Source organism: Geotrypetes seraphini, chromosome 6, assembly GCF_902459505.1.
Source record: "Geotrypetes seraphini chromosome 6, aGeoSer1.1, whole genome shotgun sequence".
NCBI classification, from domain to species: Eukaryota; Metazoa; Chordata; class Amphibia; order Gymnophiona; family Dermophiidae; genus Geotrypetes; species Geotrypetes seraphini.
Genome location: NC_047089.1, coordinates 225,993,289 through 226,019,862, shown reverse-complemented (window position 1 = coordinate 226,019,862; position 26,574 = coordinate 225,993,289). Strand labels below are relative to the sequence as shown.

At 42.5% G+C, this 26,574-nt stretch overlaps 1 protein-coding gene across 3 annotated transcripts in view; it reads right to left on the bottom strand.

Moving 5' to 3' along the window:
- The window catches only part of ZBED1 (zinc finger BED-type containing 1), a 404,682-nt gene that overhangs the window by 59,580 nt on the left and 318,528 nt on the right, over positions 1-26,574 (bottom strand). For all 3 annotated transcript variants that reach the window (XM_033947481.1, XM_033947482.1, XM_033947483.1), the window contains exon 5: positions 21,488-21,695. In XM_033947481.1, coding sequence (XP_033803372.1) covers positions 21,488-21,695 — 208 coding nt within the window. The remainder of the gene's footprint in view (positions 1-21,487; positions 21,696-26,574) is intronic.

Sequence of the window (26,574 nt, the reverse complement as noted above, 5' to 3'; positions counted from 1 at the left end):
GTATCTGCTACTGTTAAAATGTGTTATTTTACCATAGAGGGGGAAGTTATTGTCAGCTGCCATTAAAGGTACTATTTTACCACTAAATCATACTATTTCAGTAATTTATGCAATGAGACCTAGTTACTAATAACTAGGGAATAACAGTAAAGTAACATGTTTTATGGGCAGCCCATGTTGATAACTTCCCCTTCTTAAAGAAAAAATCACTGATGTATGTAATAAAAGTGAACCAAGTATAGTGTAATGAAGCAATTGTGATATCACTCATGAGGTTGGCTCTTAGGCAATGGTGAAATGAGACATTATGGCATCATAATATCAGCTTTGGCTGCAAGATACTTAAACTCTTTATTCTAAAGGGAGAAGTTAGCAATGTAAGCTGCTATCAAGACATGTTATTTTACCACTAATTCATAATGTTTTAGGAACAGATTTCACTTTATGCAATGAGACATAGTTACTTATAACTGGGGTCAAGGAAATAACATTCCAAGCGAAGATCAGACTTGAACACGCAATCAGTTTCTCAATGGTCAATTAAGGATGCAAAAGCTGGACATTACAGAAACAAGAACGAAAGAAGATTGGCTCATTTGAGCTTTTGTGCTGGAGAAGGATTTTATGTGTGCTGTGTACTGCCAGAAGAACTAACAAAATGATTTTCGATGAGATCACATTGGCTATGTCACTCAAAGCCCAAATGATGATGTTACATCTATCTTATTATGGTCACACCGTCAGAAGAGAAACATCACTGGAGGAGGACATCATGTTTGGGAAGATTGAAGGAACCAGGTGAAGAGGGCGACCTGCAATCAGACGGCTGGACACATTGAAAACAACCATGGAGATGACACTGGAGGACCTTACCGGACTAGCAAAAAAGCAATTTCATCAAGTCGCTAGGACCCGAACATGAGTCGATGGCACCTAACACACACACTGAATGGTAGCCCACAATGATAACTTCCCCGTTTAAATGGATAACTTGGGACTACATAGTTGATGGTCTGGCAAACAGATAATATGGCTGAAAGTCCACATTAAACTAATCAGAAAAGTCTTCTGCTCATCTTTATACAGTGAATCATCCCACTGAATATTGACCCCCCAAAAAGACAACTTCAGGAGTTCTCTGGACAAATCATGGCTTTTTAAATTTCCCCTCCCACAGGTTACATAGATTTTGCTTGGCTACCTTGTTAAATGGACAATGTTTATCTGAAGCCATGGAATAGAGGGAGATATTCTAAGATGGATAGGCAAATGGCTAGAGAACAGAAAACAGAGTGGGCATAAATGGGAAGTTCTCAGACTGGAAGAAAGTGACTAGCGGTGTACCCCAGGGCTCGATACTTGGGCCCATCTTATTAAAATATTTTCATAAATGACTAGAAGAAGGAACATCCAGTGGGATCATCAAGTTTGCTGACGACACAAAGCTATGCCGGGCAATCAGATCGCAGAAGGATAGCAAGGTACTCCAGAATGACTTGTGTCAGTTAGAGAAATGGGCGGAGAAATGGCAGATGAAGTTTAATGTGGAAAAGTGCAAAGTAATGCATTTAGGCAGTAAGATCAAGGAATACGAGTATAGAATGTCAGGTGCAACTCTGGGTAAGAGTGAACAAGAAAAGGACCTGGGTGTACTGAAACCGTCGGCACAATGCTTGGCGGCGGCAAAGAAAGCAAATAGAATGTTGGGCATGATAAAGAAAGGAATCACGAGTAGATCGGAGAAAGTTATAATGCCGCTTTATAGGGCAATGGTCAGACCACATTTGGAATACTGTTTCCAACATTGGTCTCCCAACCTAAAGAAGGATATAAAACTGCTGGAGAGGGTGCAGAGACGAGCAACGAAGCTAATAAATGGTATGGAGAACTTGGAATATGAGGAACGACTTAAGAAACTGGGACTGTTCTCCCTTTAGAAGAAGAGACTGCGAGGGGATTTGATCGAGACTTTCAAAATACTGAAAGGCATCGACAAAATAGAGCAGGGAAAAAAAATTATTTACAATGTCCAATGTGACACGGACAAGAGGACATGGACTGAAGCTAGGAAGGGACAAGTCCAGGACAAATGTCAGGAAGTTCTGCTTCAGACAACGAGTGGTGGACACCTGGAATGCTCTCCCAGAGGAGGTTATTGCGGAATCCACCTTTCTAGGATTCAAAAGCAAATTAGATGCACATCTCCTTACGAGAGGCATAGAGGGATATGGGTGACTAAAACTACATCAGGTGTACACCTGACTGGGCCTCCGCGTGTGCGGATCACCGGACTCGATGGACCGTAGGTCTGATCCGGAGATGGCAGTTCTTATGTTCTTATGTGCAATTAAAATTTAACTACCGCAGCTAGTGCTAAATTGCTACACTTGTCAATTAACCTTAAGTGGTTAAGTCAGACTGCTGGAATAATTGACCTTGCTCTTTCAGCAGCCCAGTTTAACCTGAGCTGATTTAACAGTCAGAATTCCAGTCAAATCCATCGAACATCTGGTAAAAAGCTGTCAGCATACCACCCTGCTGCATACTAGTCTCATACTTTCTTACTGATCTGATTTGATCTAATCCACTCATTTACATTCCACCCAATCACCGTAAGAGCCCAGAACGGATTACAATCATCTAACCAGTATCTTGTACCAGGAATTATACTTTCTCTATTATTACAATACAGGTCATAGAGATGCTTGGATTAAGGGGTCAAGGGTCATGGATATGATATACCTCCTTTCTGTGGTACAACCAAAATGGTTTAATTTGTTTTTATTATATGTAATTACTTTCTCTGCCCCGAGTAGGCTCACAATATAAGGAAAATTGATCAATTTTGCCTATTTTTCATAACCCTATGCATAAAAAGCATTTTTGAACTGCTGCTGTTCAGCTGCCTGCCTTATTGCTTCTTGTAAGCAGACTTTTTTATTGCTATGTCTTAATTTCTACCTGTCCGCTGTTGCTCAGTTCTTTGCTCTCCCTTGTACCCCCACCCACACAGTTTGGTGGAAAGCATGCAAAAATATTCATTTTATAAAAGTGTTTGTGTTTATTTTGTGCATTATCTAGAAGCCCAGCAATGCCTATGTGTGAGGATTACTTGTCCTCCATTTGTAAGACCTTGACTGCACAGACTTCCCTGCTGTTCCAAGTTAAATAAGTTACTGTACCCCATGCTAGGTAAGTTCTCTTTTTTAAAAGGAAGCCAATACATATTTCTTGGCACAGAGAAAATGCAAGTACACATTCGGTATAAACATACTTAGGTGCAAACTGGATGCACTCTGAAGAGCTTTAAAAGGACAAAGGCGCAAAAGACACACTGGAACCATTATTTTTGCACAAAGAGGGCTAGATTTAGTAAATGGCGCTCAAAAATCAGCATTAAAAAAATTGGAATACAATATTCTATAATGGGCACTCAAAGATGAGCGCCATTACAGAATAGCACTGAGGCCCAGATTATGTAACCGACGTCACTGGTGGCAGCCGCTGATTGCATGTCAATCACCCAATGGCGCCAGGTACAGAATCACGCCTCTAGTAAAGGTAGCTGCCAGAAATGTAAACTAGGATTTTCCAGGCCTACATTTCGGGCGCCTACCTTTGATGCGAATCGCGCCTCTGTAGGCGCTTTAGGCTGTCTAACGCCACTTCTGGCATTAGTCACTCCCACAGTGGCATTAGGCGGCCTAAAGCACCTATACTAATATCCGTTCAGTCGTGTCCAACCCTTGGATATTCTGTAGGCCAGTCATGCCAGGCTTCCCTGTTTTCCACAGCTTCTTTCAATTGCTTGATATTCATTCCCATGCCATTCTTGATGGTGTCCAGCCAACGGGTCTTTAGTCTTCCCTGCTTACATTTACCACTGACTATTCCGAGTAGCACCTCCTTTTCTAGTAAATTTGCCCTCATCACATGTCCAAATTAGGTCAGTTTCTATCTAGAAATCTTGCCTTCCAGGGACAACTCTGGTTTTATATGATCAAGAATATCTGTGTTGGTGATCCTAGTTGTCCATGGGATTCATAGAAGTCTTCTCCAGTACCACAGTTTGAAGGTGTCAATTTTTCTTCTATCTGCTTTTATGAGTGTCCATGTCTTGCAGCCATATGTCGCACCTGAGAACACCATGGCAGTGATCAGTCTTTGTTTGATGGTGAGTGAGATGTTCTTGCACTTCCATATTTAGTCCATGCCTCACCATGGCTGCACGCCTCAGTGCTAATCGATGCTTGATCTCTGCTGTTGAACCACCAGTATGATCAATGAGGGACCCAAGGAAAACAAAGCTATCAACTAATTCTATTTCTTCATTGTTGATCTTTATGTGGACTTTCTTATTGGTGGTAATCATGATTTTGGTCTTCTTGATGTTTCCTTTAAAGTCCCATCTTATCGCTTTCTTCTTTCAGCTTCAGGATCAACTTCTTGAGATCTTTCTCACTCTCTGCCAGCAGGATTGTATCATCTGCGTATCTCAGGCTGATGAAGGTTCTTCTGCCTATTTTCACCCCAATACTCGAATCATCTAAATCCAGCTTTTTCATGATTACTTCTGCATAGAGGTTGAAAAGAAAAGGAGAGAAGATGCATTCTTTTCTTAGAACATAAGAATAGCCTTACTGGGTCAGACCAATGATCCATCAAGCCCTGTAGCCCATTCTCACGGTGGCCAATCCAGGTCACTAGTACCTGGCCAAAACCCAAGGAGTAGCAATATTCCATGCTACCGATCCAGGGCAAGCAGTGGCTTCCCCCATGTCTTTCTCAATAACAGACTATGGGCTTTCCTCCAGGAACTTGTCCAAACCTTTCTTAAAATCAGCTATCCGCTATTACCACAACCTCTGGCAATGCATTCCAGAGCTTAACTATTCTCTGAGTGAAAAAAAAATTTCCTCCTATTGGTTTTAAAAGTATGTCCCTGTAACTTCATCGAGTGTCCCCTAGTCTTTGTAATTTTTGACGGAGTGAAAAATCGATCCACTTGTAGACTTCAATCATATCTCCCCTCAGCCGTCTCTTTTCCAAGCTGAAGAGCCCTAACCGTTTCAGTCTTTCCTCATACGAGAGGAGTTCCATCCCCTTTATCATCTTGGTTGCTCTTCTTTGAACCTTTTCTAGCACCACTATATCTTTCTTGAGATAAGGAGACCAGAATTGAAAGCAATACTTCAGATGAGGTCGCACCATGGAGCGATACAGGGGCCTTATAACATTCTTAGTCTTGTTAACCATCCCTTTTTAAATAATTCCTAGAATCTTATTTGCTTTTTTGGCCACCACTGCACATTGGGTGGAAGGTTTCATTGTATTGTCCATGATGAGACCCAGATCCTTTTCTTGGGTGCTAATCCCCAAGGTGGACCCTAGCATCCGGTAACTGTGATGCAGGTTATTCTTCCCAATGTGCATCACTTTGCATTTGTCCACATTAAAGTTCATCTGCCATTTGGGCGCCCAGTCTTCCAATTTCCTAAGGTCCACCTGCAAGTTTTCACAATCTGCATGCGTTTTAACAACTTTGAACAGTTTAGTGTCAACTGTAAATTTAATCATCTCACTCGTCGTTCCAATTTCCAGATCATTTATGAATAAGTTAAATAGTACCGGTCCTAGTACAGACCACTGCAGCACTCCACTGTTTACTCTCCTCCATCAACCTACCCTCTGTTTTCTATCCGATAACCAAGTCCAATCCCTTTTTGATCTTGAACCATTCTGTATCTCCATGCTTAGTTCGAACTGTAGCTTCTTGATTGTAGCAGAGCGATCTGATTAACCCGATCAGGCATTCCTACCTCACTCAGTGCTTTCCAAAGCTTGTCATGCTCAACACAGTCAAAAGCCTTGGTATAATCAATGAAGCACAGGTAGAATTTCTTCCGGTACTCCCTTGCCTTTTCTATAGTCCACCTCAAGGTTTGCAATGTGATCACGGGTCCCTTTGCCCTTACAGAATCCAGCTTGTGCACCAGGAAGTTCTCGATCAAGGATGTTGCCTAAGTACCTCTGGATGATCTTTAGAGAACCTTGCAAGCATGGGGATCAGGGTGTTTGTTCTATAGTTGGTACAGTCCTTGGCATTACTTTTCTTCAGCAGTGAGCTAAAAACTGATCTTTTCCAATCCTTTGGCTATGTGCAGGTCCTCCAGGTCTTTTGGAATAGTGCTGACAGTGTGGCTCTCGAGACTGGTTTGAGCAGCTCTGCAGGGATTTCATCAATGCTGAGTGCTTTGTTATATTGAGGTATGATTCCGGCGCCAATTTGTTATGTGATGGTAGGCACCTTCAAATTCAGTTAAAAAAAATGTCATTTAAACAGCATTTTTTTTTACTGAGCTTGGGCACCTACCAGCACCTAAAAAATTGGCGCTTGTTAGAGAGTCCGGGCCCTGGTGCCAAATTCAGTGCCCAAATCTAGGTGTCAAGTCTTACACCTGCTGAAACTAGGTGTAATACCCATCGCCCAATTTGGATGCACCCCCCAATATTCTATAACACTGCATGCAGATTTTAGAAATGTCAATGACACATCCATGCACCTCCCATGGTCACACCCCCTTTTGAGTTGCGCACTGTGGAATTTGAGCGCACAGAGTTATAGAATGGCATATAGCAAGATGTGCACCAAAATTCTAATTGGGGCCAATTAGTGCTAATTAGCACTCAATTATTGGCACTAATTGGCTTGTTAGCCAATCTAGTTTGGCCCACATCTTGGACAGGGCCCAATTTTGGGCGTCATGTTTTACTGTGACTTTGGAAAGGTCAGGCAGAGGCGGTTTTTGAATATAAAAACTGCTCATACTCTGGAAATTTCTGACATCATGATTTATAGCTTAATTTTCCAATCTGGCAAGTCCTTGCTATTAAAGCAAGTTTCCACGTTGTTTGAATTAGGTATACAATGGGACCCTTTGCAAATTCACCAACTGGAACAGCATACAGCACTTTGCAAAAAAAAAGGATTCATCCTGTGCATTTCCCCAGCCTGAAACCCCAGAGCCGAAAGAGGGAATTTAATAAAGCCTTCTCTCTGACGTCAGCTTTGATGGCGGGGAGATGGTTTCTTGGTCAGCCACGTGTCCCTGCAACGAGTGCCACTGAAGGCAGGAAAGAGCAGCAGCCCACCTGGAAGGAGGTAACTGGGATCCCCTGCTGACCTGGAAGGCTTCACTTAGATGTCAGCTCTGACATCGTAAAGAAGCCTTCCAGGTCGGCTTCGGCGGAGGGCACGGGATCCCGAGCGGCGGCGGCTCTGGCAGAGGCTGGCTGGCAGGAAAGAGGGCACGGGATCCCTGGCGGCCATTAAATAGGAAGAAGAATGGGAGACCCGCATAGGAAGGGGGTAGGAGACCAGCGCAGTGTGTACCCCCGACAAGTGGCTCGCGTACCGTGTGTTGAGAACCTCTGCATTAATGTTCAGATTAACACACAGTACCTCCTCCCAGTTAATGCAGAGGCTCTTAGAACCTCCTATTTAAGTGGTAAGTGGTCCTCTGTTAGCCAGTTAATGTGCGTTAAGTATAACATGCTAGCTTTATCCATCCCCATTCTACACACTTTTGGCTCAGTTGGACCTCTATGCAGCTTTTAATTTAATAGATCATGAGCTCTTGCTCACCAAACTGAGTAAATTAGGAATTACAGATACTGTTTGGGTTTGGTTCTCAGATGTACCATTTTATAGTTTAATAAGCGTCCCCCCAATTTTTTTTTTTAAATCTACAAAGGATGTATACAGAATGAAAACCAAACAATGTATAAAATACAAATGACCCAACATAGGAGGTCTTTTACTAAGGCGCGCTAGCTGATTATATTCTACTGACGCATTAGCATTTAGTGCGTGCTAAATCGGCCAGCGCGCCTTTGTAAAACACCCCCATGGTCATTTTCAGTCACATTGCCGGCCAAGCCGGTATTCATCGGCTGATCGCCCGAGTCGTAGTGGTCAAAGATAGACCTGCTATTTAGGCAGGTCTATGTGGCCACTAAACTTAGCTGGTCAGCCAATGAATATCGGCGCCACACAACACAGCCACTGACTGGGCCATTCAGTGGAAGACAGCCAGCTGTCTCCCACTCCCATTCCTGGCTAAATAGCGCTGAAAATCGGGTGGATAAAGGTTTAATAGGAATATAGTTTATAATACTGAAAATAATTGCCACTATGTGGACCTTTAAATCCAATCTAATCTGGCTCGTATATTCTGCTGAATCCCACAAGGTCCTAAGACATAGTATTCTTCAACAGCCAGCAAATTAGCTGGGACGTACAATAAAAATAACAACTTGATATACAAATTTCCGAAATACAAAAGTTTTAAAGGAATGAAAAAGAACAGAGTTAGACCTCTTAGAAGAGAATGCCAGCACTGAACCACTTGATTTCCAAAACAACTTATAAAAATCCTAAAATAAGATATACCGTATTTGCCGGCGTATAAGATGACTTTTCAGTACCTTAAAATCCTCCCCAAAGTTGGGGGTCGTCTTATACGCCGGGTACTGTTTACATGCCCTTACTTTACATGCCCTAACATCTCCTTCCTTATATCCTTACGGTGCTTACGGTACTAGTAAACCTGCCGGGACATCAGCGGGGCCATGGCGGGACATCAGTGTGACAAGGGTGCCAGCTCCTTCATCCTGCGCAGCGGGAAGCAGCGGCGCTCTGGCTCCACCCCTTTTCTCTTTACTACGTCTCTCGCACATGCGGCCGTGTGTGGAGTCTAGCCCTTAAGGAAGTTGCGGGGGCGAACAGGAGGCTTTTGAAGGCTTTTAAAGGGAAACTGTCATGCCAGCAAACTTGCTAGGGACTTGCCCGGCACTTGCTCTCTCCCTCTATGTGTTATCTTCCTTCTATCATTGACAGTTTCAGTTTGGTTAACAGTTTAGAAAACAAATAGCATGGCAGCTCCCATGGGTTTATTGTTTTATTCAGCTTTAGTGAATTAATTAAAATTGTTGAAATAAATTCTGATGTTTTTTTAAGTTTTATTTGTTGTGCAGAAGGTGTGCGGAAGAAGGGGTAGTCTTATATGGCGAGTATATAACAAACTCTATATTTTAACTGTAAAAGTTGGGGGGTCGTCTTATACGCCCAGTTGTCTTATACGCCGGCAAATACGGTACCTTTTGGTGAAGGAAAGTGAAGGGCAGATGAAACAGAAGACCTTAAATTTTTAACTTTTTTTTTTTTTTTTTCAAGAAAAGAGAATCGTTGAATCATATAATTTGATCCGAATCACTCAAACAAAACTTTAAAATACAGGCCATTTTAAAATAAATTTGTGCTTGTATGCGAACCCAGTGCATAGGGGGGCACTAACAGTTTTATGATGTTTAAAAATCATATTGTGCTGAGACATTTTGCTTTTGTCGGACTACAAGCTTTTATTTATTTAATTTTCTACATTGTTCTCCCAGGGGAGCTCGGAATCTATTTAATGTATCTGGGGCAATGGGGTGGGGGGAGGGGGTAAATGACTTGCCCAGGGTCACAAGGAGCAGCGTGGATTTGAACCCACAACCTCGGGGTGCTGAGGCCGTAGCTTTAACCACTGCGCCACACTCTCCCTTTAAGTCAGCATCTACGCTTCTACGATTTTCAGCAGCACAATTCAGACAGTGTCACAAAAAATCATTGCCGACCATCCCGAACAGTGATGGGATGGCGCATGGGTGGTGCTTGGTAGTGGACTGAATATTACAGATCTCTGGAAAATGGTGGCATTCCTTGCTCTGCACAGATAATTCAGCACCACTTGTTATCTGAATAACAATAGCGAAGAAAGGTGAAAAACTGCAGAGTTTAAATACAGTATTGACCTAGTACAATCTACAGAGAACGCTGAGGTTATCTAGTTAGATGAGATTAAAAATGTCATCTGTCAGGGAATGAAGACTTTCTACTACACATGAGAGAATCCGTGAGGGTAAGGTTCCATTTTCTTGGAACCAACTGCCAGTGAAAATATGACGATGTTTATCATCTCTCTTTTCATGAGAAAATGAAAACCCAGTTATACACAATGTTCTTGTTCCAGCCATATATTGTTATCTTTTTTTGGAATGTATAAGGATTCCAGGATTGTATTTTTAAGTTATGGGATTTTAGACATTGCATTCATTTGTTTGATTTAGATTTCATAATTGCTGTTCATTTTATAATTTAATTTGATTTTCCGTAGGCTCCAATACTAAAAGGCAATTTTCCAGATAATAATAACCATTATCTGTATAATTTATTAGCATTATCTGTTGATTTTTAGTAGCACTATGGCCCGGGACTTTCCATAACTTGATGTGCTGGCCTCCAAATTCTATATACTGGACAGTGCTCAAAATTGTGTGTCAAAATTTGGGTACAGGCTCAAATTGTGCATGCAATTTAATTGCGTATTAAGTTAATTAGCAGAGATAATTGGGCACTATCAATTAATGTTGCTAATTGACAATAATTGCAATTTACACACACATCTTTATAAATCACTATTCTATAAAGTGCATGTAAACAGGATGACGTGGGCATAAGGGTAGCCTTTTTGTTGAACCCCTGTATTGGGAGATACTTGTCTTTAGTGAGGACTAGGTGGATGGTGACAGGGATAGGCTACCTGATATACCTTCTGAACTTTGTGTATTCAACAATAGGAAGAATTGCTGAGCAGATTCAAGAGTCTGAATTTGCATAGTACTAATTTGCATAGTAATTGCAATGTGACTAAAAACAGAGGATAATCCCTGTGGGAATCAGAGACTGGACTCCTAGAGACTTGTATAGAAATCCAAAAGGGGAGAAGTCCCCTTTCCTTGACCACTGACTAAGAAGAGTTATTTTATTCTATTGTGGTCTCACCCCGATAGTAAATGGCCAGGCCAGGAGAGATTAAAAGTGGAGTTCTTGTCAACAAGGTGACTTTTGGGAGGGGAGGGGAATGGACAGATGGGCCTTATCACAGTGTCAGTGAATATGGCACCTACCGCATTTCATTCCAAGGTAGGTGTCATTTAAAGAATTGTGCCTACTGGAACCTAACTCAGCTTAGGCACCAGTAGGCATCATAATATTAGGCCAGGGTTTTCCTGGCCTAATTTACCAGCCCTAATACAGAGACCTATCAACATCTAAATCATTCCATGCCCAGACTGCCCCTAACCATGCCTACATCTTGGGTAGGAGTAGGTAGGCAATAGTATGCGCCTTGCCAATTTCCACGTGGAACTTAAATTATTTTAAAATTTTTAAAAATTGGTTTTTAATGGTGTTTTCAATTATCATGCCACCAATCTAGGCGCCATTTATAGAACCAAGGCCATAGTGTTATAGAATGCGGGGGATCCATACCTAATTTAGGTACAGGGATTTAAACCAGGTTTCAGTTGGTATAAATTCTGAAAGCCTCCCTGTTAATAAGCCTTCAATAACTGACCTCACGACAACCCAATATGCTGGAATAAGTAATATATTTTATTAATAATCAGTAACAGGCTACAAGAACAAATCTCTTCAGCATCTTGAAGATGGGCGTGACATTTGCTATTTTCCAGTCTTCCGGAATCTCTCCAGTTTTTAAGGACAAATATGCAACCTATCCTTAAAAACTGGAGAGATTCCGGAAGACTGGAAAATAGCAAATGTCATGCCCATCTTCAAGAAAGGCTCAAGGGGAGACCCAGGAAACTACAGGCCGGTGAGCTTGACCTCGGTCCCGGGAAAGATGATGGAAGCGCTAATTAAAGACAGTGTCTGGGAACACATCGAAAACACTGGGCAGCTAAAGCCGAGCCAGCATGGCTTCTGCAAGGGCAAGTCATGCCTCACTAACTTATTATACTTCTTTGAGGGGGTAAACAGCCAGGTGGATAAAGGGGAATTAATAGACATCATTTACCTTGACTTCCAAAAAGCCTTTGACAAGGTACTACATGAAAGACTGCTAAGGAAGCTATGGAACCACGGGGTGCAAGGGGAGGTCCACCGATGGATCAAAAACTGGCTGGCGGACAGGAAACAGAGGGTTGGAATAAAGGGCCATTACTCAGACTGGCAATGGGTCACGAGCGGAGTTCCGCAGGGGTCGGTGCTGGGACCACTCCTGTTCAATATATTTATTAACGACCTGGAGGCAGGAACCAAATGTGAGGTTATTAAATTTGCGGATGACACCAAACTATACAGCAGGGTTGAAAACAAGGAGGACTGCATAAATCTCCAAAAAGATCTGACAGCGCTGGAAGAATGGGCCAAAAAGTGGCAAATGAGCTTCAACATAGGGAAATGCAAGAACATAAGAACATAAGAAGTTGCCTCCGCTGAGGCAGACCATAGGTCCATCCTGCTCAGCGGTCCGCTCCCGCGGCGGCCCTTCAAGCCCATTGCCTGAGTAGTGGTCTATATCTATCTATACCCTTCAATCCCTTTTTCTTCTAGGAATCTATTCAAACATTCTTTGAAACCATTTAATGTGTTCCTGTCTACCACAGCCTCCGGAAGTGCGTTCCATGTATCCACCACCCTCTGAGTGAAAAAGAACTTCCTAGCGTTTGTTCTAAACCTGTCCCCTTTCAATTTCGCCGAGTGCCCCCTTGTACTTGTGTTGCCCCATAATTTGAAAAATCTGTCCCTGTCTACTTTTTCTATGCCCTTCAGGATCTTGAAGGTTTCTATCATGTCTCCTCTAAGTCTCCGCTTTTCCAGGGAGAAAAGTCCTAGCTGCTTTAATCTGTCGGTATATGAGAGATTTTCCATTCCCTTTATCAGTTTAGTTGCTCTTCTCTGTACTCCCTCAAGTACCGCCATGTCCTTCTTGAGGTACGGCGACCAGTACTGGACACAGTACTCCAAGTGCGGCCGCACCATTGCACGATACAGCAGCATGATGACTTCCCTCGTCCTGGTCGTGATACCCTTCTTAATGATACCCAACATTCTGTTTGCTTTCCTTGAGGCCGTGGTGCACTGCGCCGATGCTTTCATTGTTGCGTCTACCATCACTCCCAGGTCTCTCTCCAGGTTACTGACCCCTAGTGGTGTTCCCCCCATTTTGTAAGTGAACATCGGGTTCTTTTTCCCCACGTGCATGACCTTGCATTTCCCTATGTTGAAGCTCATTTGCCATTTTTCGGCCCACTTTTCCAGCTTCGTTAGATCCTTTTGGAGATCTTCGCAGTCTTCCCTCGTTTGAGCCCTGCTGTATAGTTTGGTGTCATCTGCAAATTTAATGACCTCACACTTGGTTCCCGCTTCTAGGTCATTTATGTAGATATTGAACAGGAGTGGTCCCAGCACTGACCCCTGTGGAACTCCGCTCGTGACCCCTTTCCAGTCCGAGTAATGGCCCTTTACGCCAACCCTCTGTTTCCTGTTTGCCAGCCAGTTTTTGATCTATCGGTGGATCTCCCCTTGCACCCCATGGTTCCATATCTTCTTGAGCAGTCTCTCGTGTGGTACCTTGTCGAAGGCTTTTTGGAAGTCGAGGTAAATGATATCTATGGATTCCCCTTTATCCACCTGGCTGTTCACCCCCTCAAAGAAGTACAATAAGTTTGTGAGGCATGACCTACCCTTGCAGAAGCCATGCTGACTCGGTTTTAGCTGCCCATTGTTTTCGATGTGTTCACAGATGCTGTCCTTAATCAGTGCCTCCATCATCTTTCCCGGGACCGAGGTCAGGCTCACCGGCCTGTAGTTTCCTGGGTCGCCCCTTGAGCCCTTCTTGAAGATGGGCGTGATATTTGCTATTTTCCAGTCCTCTGGGATCTCTCCGGTTTTTAAGGATAGGTTGCATATTTGTCGAAGTGGCTCCGCTATTTCGTTTTTTAGTTCCTTGAGTACCCTTGGGTGAATGCCGTCCGGACCTGGCGATTTGTCGCTCTTTAGTCTGTCTATCTGCTTGAGTACATCCTCTTGGCTTACCTCTAAATTGACCAGTTTATCATTTTGGTCTCCCATTACGATTTCCTCAGGTTCCGGAATGTTGGTTGTGTTCTCCCTCGTGAAGACTGACGTGAAGAACTCATTTAACTTGTCAGCTATCTCTTTCTCTTCTTTTACTACTCCCTTTCTATCTCCATCATCCAATGGTCCCACTTCTTCTCTTGCCGGTTGCTTCCCCTTGACGTATCTGAAGAAAGATTTGAAGTTTGTTGCTTCCTCTCTTCGTATTCTCTTTTTGCTTTTCTAACCATTCGGTGACATTCCTTCTGGAGTTCTTTGTGCACTTTTTGGTTCTCCTCTGTTTGGTCATTTTTCCATTTTTTGAATGATGCTTTCTTGTCGCTTATCGCCTTCTTCACTGCATTTGTTATCCACACTGGGTTTTTTGTTCTATTTTTTTTGCACCCTTTCCTGAACTTGGGGATGCACAGGTTTTGCGCTTCGTGCACAGATTCCTTGAGTAAGGTTCAAGCTTTTTCTATGGATACCATCTTCCCTATGTTGCCTTTGAGTTTCTTTCCCACCATTTTCCTCATGGCATCATAATTTCCTTTTTTGAAGTTGAGTGCTGTCGTTGTGGTTCTTTTCCCCTTTGATGTTCCAATTTCTAGCCTGCACTGGATCGTGTTGTGATCGCTGTTACCTAGCGGGGCTAATATCGCCACCTCCTTTGCTGGCCCCCCTAGTCCGTTGAAGATTAGGTCAAGAGTGGCATCGCCCCGTGTTGGTTCCGTGACCAGTTGCTCCATGAAACAGTCCCTCGTGACCTCTAGGAATTTGGTCTCCCTTGCGCAGTTTGAGTGTCCAATACTCCAGTCTATCCCAGGATAGTTGAAGTCCCCCATCACCACCACATTTCCGCTTCTGCATACCTGCCTCAGTTCAGCCTCCATGTCCTGGTCGATTTCTTCCGGTTGTCCAGGTGGGCGGTAGTACAGCCCCAATTTAATGTCTGCCCCAGTTTCTCCCTGTAGCTTAACCCATAATGATTCCAAGCCATCCGCCCGTACTGTTGTTTCCATCCTGGCTGAGGGTATGGAGTCTTTTATGTACAGCGCTATTCCTCCACCCTTTTTATGTGTCCTGTCTCTCCTGTATAGTTTGTACCCTGGTATGGCCACATCCCATTGATTGTCCTCAGTCCACCACGTTTCTGTGACTCCAATTATGTCCAGGTCCTTTTTGCTGGCAATGATTTCTAGTTCACCCATTTTGGCCCTTAGGCTCCTAGCATTTGTGTATAGGCAGTTTAAGACCCAGTTTTTTGCCCTCTCTTTTTGTTTTCCTCGTGTTTTGGGTCTCCTGCAGTCCTCCTCGTGGTTCACCAGCCCCCGAGCTTCATCTCGGTAATCCTCCTCCTGCTGTGTGTCTGTGACGTCCTCGGCCTGTTTCCCCTGCACCTCTTGCTCCCGTAATTCCCATTCAGTCCCGGGCTCTTTTTTACAATGTCTTTGCCCCTCTGGCTCCTGTTGTTTTTTATTGGTGCCGCTTTCCAGTTCCATTTGTGCCCTCGGTCCCTGCAATGCGTCCTTAGGTCCTTTTTTAAAACATACACACTCAGTCCCGAGTCTTCTTTTACAATGTCCCAGTTCAGTATCCTTGTCCGGTACTGATGTCCGATGTGTCAAGGTCAGATCGACTATTGGCTTTCCCCTTTTCCTCAGTTTAAAGCCAAGTCTATGACGTTCTGGACGTTGCGCGCCAGCATCCTCGTCCCAGCTGTGCTAAGGTGCAGTCCATCTCTTCTGTAGAGCATGTATGTAGGGAAAAAGAACCCGATGTTCACTTACAAAATGGGGGGAACACCGCTAGGGGTGAGTAACCTTGAAAGAGACCTGGGAGTGATGGTAGACACATCATTGAAGGCGTCGGCGCAGTGCGCCACAGCCTCAAGGAAGGCAAACAGAATGTTGGGTATCATTAAGAAGGGTATCATGACCAGGACGAAGGAAGTCATCCTGCCACTGTATCGTGCAATGGTGCGCCCGCACCTGGAGTACTGTGTTCAGTACTGGTCGCCGTACCTCAAGAAGGACATGGTGGTACTTGAGAGAGTCCAGAGAAGAGCAACTAAGCTAATAAAGGGTATGGAAGACCTCTCATATACTGACAGACTGAAGAAGCTAAGGCTTTTCTCCCTGGAAAAGCGGAGGCTTAGAGGAAACATGATAGAAACCTTCAAGATCCTGAAGGGCATAGAAAGAGTAGATAGGGACAGATTTTTCAAATTATGGGGAACCACAAGTACAAGGGGACACTCAGAGAAATTGAAAGGGGAAAGGTTTAGAACAAACGCCAGGAAGTTCTTTTTCACCCAGAGGTTGGTGGATACATGGAACACGCTACCGGAGGATGTGATAAGCAGAAGCACGCTACAGGGCTTCAAAGAAGGTCTGGACAGGTACCTGGAGGACAAAGGGATTGAGGGGTACAGATAGGAGTAGAGGTAGGAAATAGGGATAGGATTAGAGGCAGTTACAAAATTAGTCAGGGACACTGTTCAGGCAATTAGGCCTGAGGGGCCGCCGCGGGAGCGGACCGCTGGGCAGGATGGACCTCTGGTCTGACTCAGCGGAGGCAACTTCTTATGTTCTTATATAGAGTTGACAGATAATATACTTCAAGCGCTTGAGTATACCTGGATGTCTGTCCTGCCTAAGGCCTAAAAGTCTGTCCTTTTTTTTGACAGTCTGAGACCACATATTTGATTATTATTAGACATACGCAGTTTGTCATAATGGTCATTTTTCTTATCATTTCATTAATTGGACAATATTTTTACTTTCCTAAGTCATATTGTGTGCAATATCCTGTTACCAAAAGGTTCTGGTCTAATTCCCAACATAGGGCTCCTTTTACAAAGCCGCATTAGTGGCTTTAGCGCATGCAACTTTTAATCACACGCTAACCCCCGCGCTGGCCGAAAAACTACCGCCTGCTCAAGAGGAGGCAGTAGCGTGGCCGGCTGTTTAGCACGCGCTATTACGTGCATTATACCACTAATGCGCCTTTGTAAAAGGAGCCCATAGTCTTTTTAATATCAAGGCTCCTCAATTTTTCTGAGCAAGGTCCGCCCATTCCTTATTTGTACAATAATTAATTTTATGTCCTCTGATTAAGATATGTAGTAATTCCCTTCTGTGCTGGTAATTTTATTCTCATGAAATAGACTTCTCTTATTATGATATTTCAGCAGATGTTTGCCGACTTCTGCATGAAGAATAGGTTCCACTTGGCTTGCTAATTTTAGCAGAGATAAGAGTTTGTGAGAACAGAACTGTACTGCTTCAAAGTATTTTCTAGGCCTGTAAAAATGTATTGCCATTTTCCTATTATTCTGTTGATTTCAGGGGCTCTGTCTTCACCTCCAGTTTCATGGAGGTCTTACCTTCTTCACCTGTACAGGCCTTTCTCCTCCCCCTCCTTCCTCAATACTCGTGCCCAAAACTGGGCATGGATGCCGGTACTAAGCCCTATTCTCTAAACGGCACCCAACTCAGAGAACTTTTTTTTTTTCAGTGTCCAAATTTGGGCACCATTTAAAAAATCTAGCCTTGAATTTGCACATAAGTTATAGATCACTAACACCTATACCGTGACTGTTTCAGTTATGCTCATAAATACTAGCTGGTCATTAAGCAATTTTCTATCATTTTTGTGCTCAGCTCGCTAGTGTGTATATGTAAAAGGCTATGAACAGGGGGAGAGTACATGGGCAAGGCATGGGCGTGTTCAAACATTACATGTAATTTACAGAATACTGTAAGTTACATATTAAAATGATGCATTTAGGTAAGTGCATTTATGCCTGTTATTGATGTGGTATAAGTGGGTATGCCTAAATACAGATGTGTAGATGCTGATTTAAGCTAGTATTCTATAGCTGTCCTAAATTTATTTGGCTAGCTACAGTATTTGTGGTCTCTCAATATCACCGCTAACCCAATAGCTGCAGTACCTATTATATAAAAACAGCCAATGGTACATCTAGCCCGGTAGCCCATCTTCACGGTGACCAATCCAGGTCACTAGTACCTGGCAAAAACCCAAATAGTAGCACCATTCTATATAGAATCTCAAAGAATAGCAAGATTCCAGAATCCCAGAGAGTAACAAGATTCTAGAATCCCAAAGAGTAGCAACATTCAGGGGGCCCTGTGGTCCAGCATCTCTTCCTCATCTCCTCTTCCCCTCACCTTTCCAATCTACCTTTAAATGCATTAACAGCGGGATCTGGACACGTCCTCTGTTGCCCTATAACCCCAACACCTTGATTCCCCCCCCCCATACTCTCCAAGCATTACCCCAAAAACACTCTGACTACAATTGTTACTGATCAAGGGCAAGCAGTGGCTTCCCCCCATGCCTGTCTCAATAACGACTATGGATTTTTCCTTCAGGAAATTGTCCAAGCCTTTCTTAAAACCAGCTACGTGAACTGTTCTTGCCACAACCTCTGGCAACACTGTTCACAATCTTTGATAGCAGCACTAAAACAGCGAGCAAGGCGTTTAAATATTGGGCCAGTGATTTGTACTGAATTTTATCATGTAGACCTTTTTTTTCCTGGTTTATTTTCATTTTTATCTTTTATTGTAATCTGTTTCGTAACATTTCCCAGGCAAGGGAGATCTTTCTCAGAGAAGGGAAATTGGTAAAATTAGAGGACATACATTGAGGTTGAGGGGTGGTAGATTTAAGAGCAATGTTAGGAAATTCTTTTTCACAGAGAGGGTAGTGGATGCCTGGAACGCCCTCCTGAGGGAGGTGGTGAAGAGGACAACTGTGATGGAATCCAAAAAAGCCTGGGGTGAACACAGAGGATCGCTAATTAGAAAATGAATGGGCTGAATCCCGCAAAGGAGATGGTTTGGATAGGCTGGAGTGAGCTTCAACTTCAAGTCCAGTATTTGGAAACTAAGGACAGTACCGGGTAGACATCTAAGGTCTATAGCCCAGAAATCACAAAGAAAAAAGACAATTGTTGGGATGCTCATATCTTGTTCTCTATCTCTGTCTTTTATCTTTTCTTTCTTTACCATTTTTAATTCTGTTTTTCTCCGGTACTTTAGTTAGATTGTGAGCCTTCGGGACAGTTAGAGAACTTCCAAGTACCTATCTTTATTTATTTTGTTGTATCTTTAATGTATCTTTATTGTAAACCGCTTTGAACCTCACGATATAGCGGTATATAAGAAATAAATTTAATTTAATTTAATTTAATGTAATCATGAAATTGTGATTACAGAGCAGACTGGATGTTTAGAATGGATTTGGATTTAACGCTTACCCTTTTCAACTGTTGCTCAAGGTGAGTTATATTCAGTTACTGTTCTCAGATCTAAGCAAGGCCAGTACAGGCAAACTTTCAGCCATATGGATCCCCTTCCCCCCTCAAGATTTGTGTAATTACTCTTAGCTATCATAATCATTCAAATGTCACAGTACAACGACATCCCAGTACAAATCTATAGATGGTGCCCTAGCGTTTTTAGTGCATGCACCGGATTAGTGCGCGCTATCCGAAAAACTACCGCCTGCTCAAGAGGAAGCGGTAGCGGCTAGCGTGCGCTATTCCACGCGTTAAGGCCCTAACGCACCTTTGTAAAAGGAGCCCTAAATGTTGCCTACTCTTCGTGCAGATAAAAAAAAATGCTATTGGTTCTTTTTATTCTCCTATGTTTTATTTATTCCACACAAGGTCGAAAAAAAACAAAAACCCCGCAAAATATAATAATATCAATTAAAAAGCAACAGAATACTAAAAAGTTGTCAAGCAACAATCTCCAATAGGATACAATTTCCAAAAGACAAAAGTCCCCATTAGTTGCGACTCAGTTATTTATTTATTTATTTGCAATGTTTGATATATTGCAAATTTTCCAGCAAACTAGCCTTCAAAATACAGGTTTTACACACCTGCGCATTTATTCTCTTTCATTGGTCTGCATTCCTCTCTCCCCCCCTCACGCATACCTCACACATTCCACAAACATTCACCCAATAGAGTGGCTTCATACACTTGCAAAACACTACAGGTTAGATGTTGTGGCAAGGGCTGATTGTTCTTTTGGAGCCCAAATTCTTAAGAGCAGCTATTGCTAAATCCCACCCTTTGTGAATACTGCTTTGCTATGTTCCACAGGTGCTGGACTGCTCTGGAAAAGACAATAAGAAAGGAAAAATTATATCTTACCAGCTAATGTCCTTTCCTTGAATTTCACCAAACCAATCAGTCTCTCTCCCTATTTTATTCTACTTTTGCTCTTTATTCAAATTTAGATTGGTTTGCCCTTTCCTACGATACTATTTTATTTGGTACATCTATGAGATTTAAGAGTCCAATTTCAGCAAATAATAATAAACTTTTACTAATACTGACGGGGGTTGCCATTCAACCATATTACTGGAAATTGGAAGGATTATACTAAGCTTAATTATACCTTTAGGTGGAATTCAGTCTGTCATATTTATAAAATGGAGAGAGTGCTTGCTATACAGCAAGGGAATTATCATAATTTTAAAAAGATTTGGGGGCCATTGATTACATATTCTAATGATCAGACACCTTAAACACCTTTTTATTATATAAGGATATAAGTAGGGTGGGATTGGGATATATGATATTTGTTTTAATTGGTTTATTAATAATGGATGGGATGGGTGGGGAGGGATTCTTTTTATGCTTTGATGATTATAAGTAAGAATGTCAAGTGATTTGTAAATTTTTTTGATTGAATATTATACACTTGTTGTAAGATATGAAAACGAATAAAGATTTTTTTTAAAAAAAAAAGATTGGTTTGCTGTTTCTGGTTAAAAAAAACAACAACTTTTAGCGCAGTAGAAGGATTCTGTTTCCATTGCTTTGTTATCAGAATATTGAGGAGCTGAGTATGCAGGATGCCCATGTAACGCAAGCCTCACCGTGATTGGCTCTATGACTCCAAGTGCTGGTTGACAGACACAGGCCATAAATGCTGATGAGACTCAAGGCAAGAAAACTAGCAGGTAAGTCATAATTTTTCCCCAAGCATATAATGGCACAGCTATTATGATTATGTGATAAGGATAATAACAATCATAACGGTAAGAACATAACACGGCTATTAATGGTCTTTATCTTTTTATTTGTCACCTGTTATCTTTTTTAAAGGATAGAAACAATGTATGCACAGTGCAATTGTGTCAGATGCGCAGCTTTTCCAAATTATAAAGCATTCGCTGAGTACTCCCACAATAGAGTTCTGCAATCAGAGGGGGGGGAGGAGGGGGGAAACGATGATAGAAGAGAGACACAATATTTAAACTGTTGCAGTTAGATCTTTGTGACAGCAGGATCTGCATAAAGACACCCAATTTCTAGAGGTATAGCAAAAGCAGTAATAATTGTTTGAGTGTCCTTGTTGAAGATAATCACAGCAGGTAGTTAATAGCAGATTATGTATAACTGTTTTTAATTTCCCCTTGCTACAGCTGTCAAAATAACCGCGCACACACACACACAAGAGGTATTTGTACCTGTTTTGCAACTCATCAAGCCGAAGCTCTCCTACATAATGGGTGGCTGAGGATACTGTGACAACTCGAGCACTGCAATCCTGCCTTCCTGACTCCTTCAGCATCTCCACGAAAAGATTGGTCAATAGAAAATGCCCCAGGTAATTCAATCCAAAGTGCTCCTCAAATCCATCCTCGGTCATTCTTTTAGGAACCAGCATCACACCGGCTAAAGCAGACAAAGTAAAAATCCAGAAGGTCATCTTCGGAAATATGTTAGAGAAATGATACCTTTTCACACTGTTTCCTCTCTCGTATATGCTTTCCTCATGAGTAAAAACCATTGAAATAGTTGTAGCTGCCAAGATATGAGAGAATAAAGCAAAGAACAGAACTACTAAAACTGGGTCTTCTTTTAAATAAGAGACAATAAAACATCATTTATCTTCACAATAACTGGCACCTTCTCAATACAAGAGAACAGGAGCATGTATGCACATTACATAATGTGATATGTAACCCTTCTTGGATAGGGTTGCCAGATTAACTCTTTAAAATAGAGGACACCTGGCCCTGACCTGTTCTGCCCCAGCCCCACCATAATCTGCTTCCAGTTCTACCCCGTTCTGTCCCCCCAGTCCCGCCCCCACACAAACCTCCAGTTTCCTTCCCCAAGCTCGGGGCCATGCCTGGAGGGCCTCTGCACATGCATGGAAGTCTACGTATGACATCATCAAGTTGACACCCGCCCATGCACAGAGGGCCTCCAGATGTGGCCCCAAGCTTGGGGACTTCCAAAACCCGGACAAACTACCGAGATTTGGAAATCTCTCCAGGCACTCGGACAGTACTCTTAAAAAAAGATATGTCTGGGTTTTCCCTGACGTCTGGTAACCCTATTCTTGGAGTTCCATATAGATAAAGAATTCACGCCCCTCTTAGCTTATGAAAACATTGGAATGGTGGCAAGTCAAATGCGAGCAAGACAAAAGTGCGTGGACAATTGCGCGCAAACAACTGAGCGCAAGACAATTGACCGCAAGACAATTGAGCGCAACCACAATTCAGCGCAGTGACAATTCAGTGGAGGTGGGTAGAATTAGGCCACTACAAAGTCCAAAGCATACCATTCTAGTTGGAGACACTATTAACATGGATTTGGTGTTCCAAATTAAATCTTAATGTAACCCCCCCATACACACACATACACTCTAAGGTGGTTTAAGAGGCTGCCTAGGCTAGTTAAACAAGAGGGGTATATACTATTATTTATTTGTCGGGACCAGAGCCAAGACTAGGATTTCCCTAGGAGGCTGGGAAAGCTCTGCATCAGATTTTATACAGTAATGGACGCCATACCAGTTCTTTTCCTGAAACCAGAACCTTTACTGTCCTTCAGTCGATGAGGGTACAGCTTCCACCATTTCAAACAGATGGCCAACTATATACAACTGAATTTCTCCTCTAGTCATGCACAAATACACATGTAGAAACTCCTTCCTCTCCTTAATACTCAAGCCAGCTCGCTGGAGTGATGAGGGGCATGGCAAGCACAGTTCTTGACATTTGCCTAACTTAATTTTCTTAATCGGCACTGATAATTGAATGCATCATTAAAAACCAATTTAAAAAACAATTACTTAGATGGTAGGCACCTCACTCAGTAGGCGCCTACCACTCTGAGGTAGGTATCTACACCGAGGTGCCTACCAGCAAGTAGGCATGGTTAGGGGGCAGATTCTTAGCGGAATTTGGGCATGGTTTGACTTAGGCGCTGGTAGGCGCCTAACTTAGATGCACTCAATTAGGCCAAGAAAACCCCAGCTTAAATAGCAGCATGCCTAAGATTTCAACACCTAAGACCATTTAGGCACTGCCAGTTGTGATTCTACAGACAGCGCCTAGAAGTTAGGTGCCGTTTATAGAATCAGGCCCTCAGGGGGAGGGGGTGTTTAATGTTTCGCCTTACCATAAGTTCAAATTAAAAATGAAAATACATGACAAATCATCTTATACTATCTAAAGAAACTCCATTGTACAACTTCAAAGAAATATTTCCTATAAAAGCAAGCTTTTACGTTTTTTTAGCAATGTATCTGATGCAATTTCAAAGGTAATTTATTCCAAAATTCATCTAATTCTTTCATGAAGACTCAGCTCCTTTTTTATGTTCTGCATGTTTGTTATGTAAACCATCTAGATCAGGGGTGTCCAACCTTTTGGCTTCCCTGGGCCGCATTGGCCATAAAAAATGTTTCTGGGAGCTGCACAAACGTGCAAATGTTGCAGCAAGACAGAGGAGGGAGCCGGCAAGACGGTAAACACCCGGGGGTAGCAGAGGAAAACACTGCATCGCCCTCGACTGGAGCTGCACAAAATACTTCACAGGGCCACAGGTTGGACACCCCTGATCTAGATAAACATAGAAACATGATGGCCGATAAAGGCCAAATGGCCCATCCAGTCTACCCAACCGAAGTAACCATTATCGCTTCTTTTCTGTTAGAGATCCCAAGTGACCATCTCAGGCTTTCTTGAATTCAGGCACAGTCTCTGTCTCCACCACCTCTTCTGGGAGACTGTTCCACACATCTACCACCCTTTCTGTAAAAAAGTATTTCCTTAGATTACTCCTGAGCCTATCACCTCTTAACTTATTTATTTATTTATTCAATTTTCTATACCGTTCTCCCAGGGGAGCTCAGAACGGTTTACATGCATTTATTCAGGTACTCAAGCAGTTTTCCCTCTCTGTCCCGGCGGGCTCACAATCTATCTAACGTACCTGGGGCAATGGGGGGATTGAGTGACTTGCCCAGGGTCACAAGGAGCAGCGTGGGTTTGAACCCACAACCTCAGGGTGCTGAGGTCGGAGCTTTAACCACTGCGCCACACTTCATCCTATGCCCTCTCATTCCAGAGCTTCGTTTCAAATGAAAAAGACTTGACTCATGTGCATTTATGTCACTTAGGTATTTAAACGTCCCTATCATATCTCCCCTCTCCTGCCTTTCGGCCAAAGTACACAGATTGAGACCTTTAAGTCTGTCCCCATACGCCTTATGACGAAGACCACATACTATTTTAGTAGCATTTCTCTGGGCCGACTCCATCCTTTTTATATCTTTTTGAAGGTGCGGCCTCCAGAATTGTACACAATATTCTAAATGAGGTCTCACCAGAGTCTTAGACAGTATACAAATTGTAAAAATCAATCAATCAATCATTAGAGTAGTTAGTCAATGGTTCCCATATTTTTTTAAAATTATGAAGATTCCCTTGTTGTAACGCTAACATCTTTTCTATCTTATATATGTGACAGACTGAATTCCACCAAAATGTATAGTTTAATTTAGTATAATCTTTCCAGTTTTGAGTAATTTGTTGCATGGCGACCCCTGTCAATATTAATAATAACTTGTTATTATTTGTAGAAATCGGACTCTGAGTTCTCATTGCTGTACCAAATAATATAGTGTCATATGAGAGTCCTACATGGTTCTCTAATAATTTATTAATTTGGGGCCAAATTCATTTCCAAAAAGCATTTACACAGATATCTTAGCACATGGGTAGCAGACAGGTGGGGATGGGGTGGGAAATGTATATCATATGGAATTAGGAATATTGATAAAAAGGTGGGTATTTATTTTATATTACAAGAATATTTGATTGTAAATACAAGTGATATATGAAAGTTGTTTGTATTATGTTTAATACACTTGTTGTAAGAATTAAAAAATGAATAAATCAATCAATCTAATTCTTTCGATGTTTTTTTTCCATAGCTACTAAAATGGTGCATCATCTATTTCCTCATATTTGGCAGTTCAATGATACTACTGCGGGGATTTGTTTCTTCAGGAGTAAACCAAGCAAAGGTTCTTTCCATTTTTCTTTCCCAATAAAACCCTGGAATTTTTAATCTCAAGAGCATGCAGCAATCTTTTCCCCCCTCTTTGCTCTGCCAGTATGACAGATGCAGTGATATTTGTGCCTGGGATTGTTAGGGCACACAGCGCTTGAGGCTTCTTGCAGTGAAAATTGCCCTGAGACTTACAATTCTCCAGAGCGTTTTTCAGACTGGATTAGAAAGTGATATTCAGCATGAGACGGCAGAATACAGAATATTAATGTCACATAATCCTTGTTTTGATAGGGCTGTCTTCTCTGTTGCTTTCACTGATTTAGCAGTATTGACAGTCGGGATCTTTGTTTCAACAAAGTGCCAACAAAAATGCTAAAGCAGGAAAAAAAAAAAAAAGGGAAAAGAATTACTAAGATGTACAGCAATGTATGTTGACAGGGATTTTTCTTCCGGTGGCAAGCAACCCATGAACTCTCAATCTATGTGTCTTGGTAGCCCGCACTATGTTATATGGAGACCTAGATAGAACATGCATTGATCAAAAATTTAGAGAGACCAGAATCAAAACTGCAAAGTCATAGAGAGCAATAAGACAAATTTTGCTAAACTCCATTATTGCCCCCAGTTGAAGGGTCAGTTGTGGGTTCTCCCCCTATAATTGTTTCTTTCCTTTCACTTCACTCATACAAGTGTGGCAGAGCAACGGCGAGGAAGTTTCTGGAGTCCATGATCGTAACTTCACTTGTGCTTTTTATCAGGGCTGCAGTTAGGGGGAGCAAACAGGGCAAATGTCTTAGGCCCTACGGCTTCAGGGGGCCCTGTGGTCCAGCATCTCTTCCTCGTCTCCTCTTCCCCTCACCTTTCCAATCTACCTTTAAATGCATTAACAGCGGGATCTGGACACGTCCTCTGTTGCCCTATAACCCCAACACCTTGATTCCCCCCCCCCCCATACTCTCCAAGCATTACCCCAAAAACACTCTGACTACAATTGTTGGTAATTAGCCGCAGCTCAATTTATTAATCATAACACTTAACATAATATAATTTCAATTATAACATTAGTTAACATAAACTCCCAGAGCTCCTCCCGAGCTACCCATAGACTTCAGTGCCCTCGACCCTGCCACCCCAGCAAGGGTCAGAGGGGTGGCATGTCCGGGTCACCTGACCCACCAGGCACGGCACCCCGCCGGCCCGCCGCTCATCACCGGATGAGCCCCAATGACCCAGTAGCTCG